The following is a 5,445-nucleotide window of genomic DNA, read 5'->3' as shown; positions in this document are numbered from 1 at the left end:
AACAACATTGTTTGTGATCCATTGAAAATAAATAAACTATAATACAGTAATAAATAAATAAAATAAACAGATTGGACTGGAATCCCATTCCTGCCCACTCCGGGGAACACCATTCCTGCCCATTCCGGGGAAGACCATTCCGGGGAACATTCCGGTGTACATTCCGGAATCCACCGGAATTCCACCGGAATGGAAAACACTGGAATAAACAATTTAGCAGGGCCTTCTGCTAAATTCCATTCCACCGGAATCCACCGGAATTCCACCGGAATGACCGGATTCCTGCAGGAATAGGGGGGGCACTGCTAAGACCTCATATTTATCAAGAGCCCCATCCGGAAATCAGCCAACCTCTTCGATGACCTGCTCGCTTGCTCCAGTTCCGCACCTCTCAACAATGAACTTTGTAGTGAGCTTGCAGAATACCTAAGCACTGAACCAGAAAACGTCAAAGACCCACTTATCTGGTGGGTCGAAATGTGTGCCGTCTACCCCCGCTTATCACGAATGGCACGTAATTATCTGTCTATCCCTGGTACGTCAATCCCTCATTCACATATATGCCAATCATGATAACACTCTGTTTCATTACCAGCCACCTCCACAGATGTCGAACACGTCTTCAGCAAAGGGTGTCTTGTCCTTTCGCACGTTCGTAACCGACTCACTGTTGCATCAACATGTGCGTTGATGTGCCTCAGCACCTGGAGCAAGTTGAATCTTGTACACAATGCTGACATTAAAGCGGCAGCAGTTCTTCCGGACATTGTAGGAGACGAGGATGAGCTTGAGCTTGGTTGGGATTACATATCGTATGATTAGATTCCTCTTGCGTACGTGTTCTGTACAATTTTTATTGATTCGAAAATGTGGTCTTCATTAGTTGTCAACCCTTCTGTCCACCCTCAACGGGTTTCTGACCCCTCTGACCCCCGTAAAACCTGTACCCGTACCCCAGAACTACCCCAACCCATGTAGAGGGTAAGGGTGGAGGTGGGGTTGGGGTATAGGTCAACGCGAAATGACCCTGGGGTTACCCATGACCATCACTAATAAGCGGCTGTCAAGCATCTGGTCTCGCTTTTTTCCCTGATGGTTCCCCCCCTGCATACAGATCTGTGTGGGTTCTCACACGTTTCCCTTTGACTTTGGCCCCCATTATTGATGCGGTCTCTGTCCAGGAGTGTTGGTTTGGTGCCACCCACTTCTTCTGTGGTAGTAGAGACTTTGAGGGACCAAGAGAATCATTGACATTGTTGAGGTGTTCTCCAAGGTCCCGTAGTTCATCAGATATCTCTGCAGGGGGGTTAAAGAGAAGCTGATTTGCAAGTTCTTGAAGCTTTGAGGCGATTTGGCCAATCTCATTGGAGTTGTTGTCGTTTTTGAACTGTTTGTCGCTGATGATCTCCTCATCGCTGTCCTCGTCGACATGTTGAGCATAGCCAGAAAGTGATGTCGCTGAAACGAAGGTGATGGTTTTGGGGAAGTGAAGCTGCACAGCACTAATGTGCTTACAGAAGTTGACCAATGGGAATGAGAGGCAGTTGCAGCGGTATGAGACAAGATCAACGTCATAAGCAAAATTCTGAATTGATTGTGATTTCACACGAAATGCTGAGGGGTCTTCAGCTGTGCTGATATCAGATTTTTGAATCGTCTTTGCATGCTTGGCAATCTCAATGCGCCTTCGAAGTTCAAGGTCAGGTCCTTCAAACCCAAGGTGTTGATGATGGTGTCTTGCCCTGAAATAGGGAATTGCCTTCTCAACGAGAACATAGATTAAATGGTCGAGATGGTGATTCCACTTGCCCTCCATAAATTTACCTTTCAGTAAATGGTGCCAACTAAGAAAAAAATACGTTAGACCATCTCGTGGTGGAACAAAAAGAAAACTCACACTTCAACAAGCATATTTGTCTCGCAAATCTCAAAAATAGTTTGGTCTTGTCTGAATACTGCAGACCACAACCTAGTCTCATTGAGCCAATTAGTGCGGAGATATCCAGTGAGACTTTCTGGTGCGAGCTTTTGGATTTTCACCCAGCAATCGTCAAATTCTTCTTGTGTAGTCATACGCGGCCATTTCTTTAGTAGCGCCCATAAATCAGGGTAATGTGTCATCACGAAATGCTGGTGCCATGCATGCAAAACATGCCACCAACAAAGGAGAAGGTGCGACTTGGGGTATTGCCCCTGAATTGTGTTCATCTGACCTCGATCCTTATCAGACATGAATATTTTTGGTACAACATGTGAGTTCTGATGTCGAACCATCTTCAGAAAAAACTCAATTGTCTCTTCCTGTGCGTTGGAAGAAATCATCCAAGCAGCAGGCATTCCTGCTCATAAAAATAAGTCTAGCATTGTGGATTAAGAAAGTATTCAACGTACCATGACCCCACTTATCATGAATAAGCAGAGTAAATAGACTCATATTCTCGTAATGTGTTGTATTGTGAGTGGCATCCAAACCAGCAAAATGATGTCCATGGTTACACCAACACTCTCGTTGATATCTCGTTTGTATGATGAGGACGAAGATTTCTCCAGCTAAATTGGAACCAGGGGGGGGAGCACTTGAAGATGTTTTCAAGCTCACAAAATGCCCCTCAGCCTTTAGCTTTTCAGCCCATGCCACCACAGAGGGTCCATCTCCACCCGCCAAGTGAATGGTCTCCTCCTCGATGGACTTCTGGATCCTGTAAACATCACGAAATGTGGTCAATTGCTTTCGATTAACAGCTTCTTCAGATGGTGAGGACATATTTAGATTGGTTGATTCTTTATATGCCTCCTTTCTGTGAATGGTATTGAGCTAAATCAAGAACAGTTTCCTCATTTGAATTTGAATGCAATTTACACATGTTTACATACCACTTCTTTGACCTCCATCCCAGAATGAAGCAACCTCTCAATTTCTGTGTGTGCCGCATCTGGAAGACACGTGAAGCACGCGTTTTCTTGCCCAATCATGTGCATGTGCTCAGATTGATACACTCCAAGAACAACACTCATTCCTGGGTAGGTCTTTACAGTGAGTGCACTTGAGTGGCACACTGCGCGTCCTAGTGTTTGAAAGTCCGGTTCAGTCCAGTTTTTTGATGCCCAGGGGCGTTAACCGTAACCATAACCGGTCTGCCTTTTCCCCAGAAGTCAAAAGACCAGACCGGACCGCAAAAAGACCGCAGACCCCACAATACAGAAATTGCCATTTTTGTTATCACAGGTCAGCAAACAGTTTTGACAACACAAAACACACTTGTGAGGCAGCAAAGAAATAACTTGTATACCATCCCTTTACTGCTTCCAGGCAATGCATGCGGGCATACCTGCATAAAGCTGTGCTAAGAATCCATCATCCATCTTGGCCCATTCCTCACAGATCATGTTCCAAAGGGATGCTTTGCTTGTAGGTAGAGCTCCTCTGAATATGCCTGACATTTGAATGGAAAATGGATAACTGTCTCCATGATCATCAGCTGCTCTATACCCCAACACAACTCACATCTTCTGGTGTTTGACTTCTCAATGTGGAAAAGATAGTTGTTGAGTGATACATATTCTGTTCATAGTTGCATTAGCAGACTTGTTTGTGACCTCAAGAGTATGTTGTTGATCTTTGGGAACTTGCTGGATAAGTCTGTGTTGGCATGTTGAAATCTTGCATAGTGTAGTGAAACCTTTCACATTTAACCATTGAGCCTTCTGCACTCCTGTGAAAACTTATTGACTGCTGTACTACTAATTGGTAGGTGCTTCGAGGTCTTAGCAGTGCCCCCCCTATTCCTGCAGGAATCCGGTCATTCCGGTGGAATGGAATTTAGCAGAAGGCCCTGCTAAATTGTTTATTCTGGTGTTTTCCATTCCGGTGGAATTCCGGTGGATTCCGGAATGTACACCGGAATGTTCCCCGGAATGGTCTTCCCCGGAATGGGCAGGAATGGTGTTCCCCGGAGTGGGCAGGAATGGGATTCCAGTCCAATCTGTTTATTTTATTTATTTGTTACTGTATTATAGTTTATTTATTTTTAATGGATCACAAACAATGTTTGTTTGGTGAACATGCTCACCAAACATGGCCACCCTCTTCTTCCACCACCACCACCATGCTTGTCACCGCCGCCAACGCCACGCCATCACCGTCACCCATAGCCACCACCGCCAATGTCGCTCCTCGATCACTCATGGCCACCACGACCACCAACATGGACCACGACACCCTTCAACAACAACGCAGCGACGCCACGTCACGAAACAACGAGCGCCGTAACCCACGAAAACACCCAACGCCCACGAAAACAACGCCCCTGGACACAAAACAACACCCGACGGGCACAAAACGACGCCCACCGCCCATGTACACCGCCAGCGCACACGAAAACCATACCCCGCCCACGAAAACATCCCACCACCCACCGAAAAACACGAGCGCCCACCGAAAAACACGAGCGCCCACCGAAAAACACGCGCCGCCCACCGAAAAACACGCACCGCCCACACGACACACGACGGCACCACGCCGCCTACCAAAACCACCACGTCCACACCAACGCCACCCACGACGACGCCCCCAACGGCAACCAGCTCCCACGACGACGGCGTCGACAACGCCCACGAATAACGCAAAAACACGGACACACGACGAAAACGCGAACACGCGACGAGGAGGCGACAACAAAATGCGACACAACGATGGGACGCCAACGCGGGACGACGATGGCCGAGGTCCCAGCCACACTCTCCCCTCCACCATTCCCTCCCTCCCTTCCTCCTTCCCCCTTTCCTTGTCCCTCCCCCTTGCTCCCTTCCCCCTTGCTCCACCATTCCCTCCCCCCTTTCCTCCTTCCCCCCTTTCCTCCCTCCCCCTTCCTTGTCCCTCCCCCTTCCTTCCTTCCCTCTTTCTTGTCCTTCCCCCTTCCTCCCTCCCCTCCCTTGTTCTTCCCCCTTCCTTGTCCCTCCCAAAAATATAAATACACCCCCACCTTGTCCCTCCCCTACCCCCTCCCTTTAAGATAAACTGTGTAGTGTGTGTAGTAATACATTTCAAATACATCCCCACCTTGTCCCTCCCCCCTCCCTTTAAGATAAACTGTGTAATGTGTGTAGTAATACATTTCAAATACATTACAACTCAATCTATGACTTCTACATGTGAATTTTATAAGGAAATATGAGTGCCAAGTCATCAGGATAAGGTTGGAGTTGAAAAAAACTTAGGGTCTGTCCGGCAACGAGAATCCATTTTCATTCTCATTTTCATCTTCATTTGATGGCTGACAAATTGGGTCACACACCAAATTGGGCAACAACGATAACTGGGCTCCTTGCCCAACCCACATTCCGTTGTTATATTTTCTATGTACAACACAGTAAGTTTCTACTGTCAGCTATAGCATGTATTTCTTTTCAATTTTTATTTTGCAAAAATCATGCATATTTACTTTA

General features: G+C 46.9%; 2 protein-coding genes across 2 annotated transcripts; one reads left to right on the top strand and one right to left on the bottom strand.

Moving 5' to 3' along the window:
- Positions 1-1,011: 1,011 nt before the first annotated feature.
- On the bottom strand, positions 1,012-3,387 carry LACBIDRAFT_328884 (uncharacterized protein; the record flags this gene model as incomplete). Its single annotated transcript, XM_001882820.1, has 7 exons — positions 1,012-1,104; positions 1,133-1,742; positions 1,898-2,339; positions 2,392-2,401; positions 2,600-2,815; positions 2,875-3,065; positions 3,330-3,387. The coding sequence occupies 7 exons, from the start codon at positions 3,385-3,387 to the stop codon at positions 1,012-1,014; spliced, it is 1,620 nt and encodes a 539-aa protein (XP_001882855.1).
- A 719-nt stretch (positions 3,388-4,106) lies between these two features.
- LACBIDRAFT_328883 (uncharacterized protein) lies at positions 4,107-4,970 on the top strand (the record flags this gene model as incomplete). Its single annotated transcript, XM_001882945.1, has 1 exon — positions 4,107-4,970. The coding sequence occupies one exon, from the start codon at positions 4,107-4,109 to the stop codon at positions 4,968-4,970; it is 864 nt and encodes a 287-aa protein (XP_001882980.1).
- Between the last annotated feature and the right edge of the window lie 475 nt (positions 4,971-5,445).

The sequence above is a fragment of the Laccaria bicolor genome, genomic scaffold (genome assembly GCF_000143565.1).
Source record: "Laccaria bicolor S238N-H82 LACBIscaffold_18 genomic scaffold, whole genome shotgun sequence".
NCBI classification, from domain to species: domain Eukaryota; kingdom Fungi; phylum Basidiomycota; class Agaricomycetes; order Agaricales; family Hydnangiaceae; genus Laccaria; species Laccaria bicolor.
The sequence above is the reverse complement of the archived record's forward strand: the minus strand, read 5'-3'. Positions and strand labels throughout refer to the sequence as shown.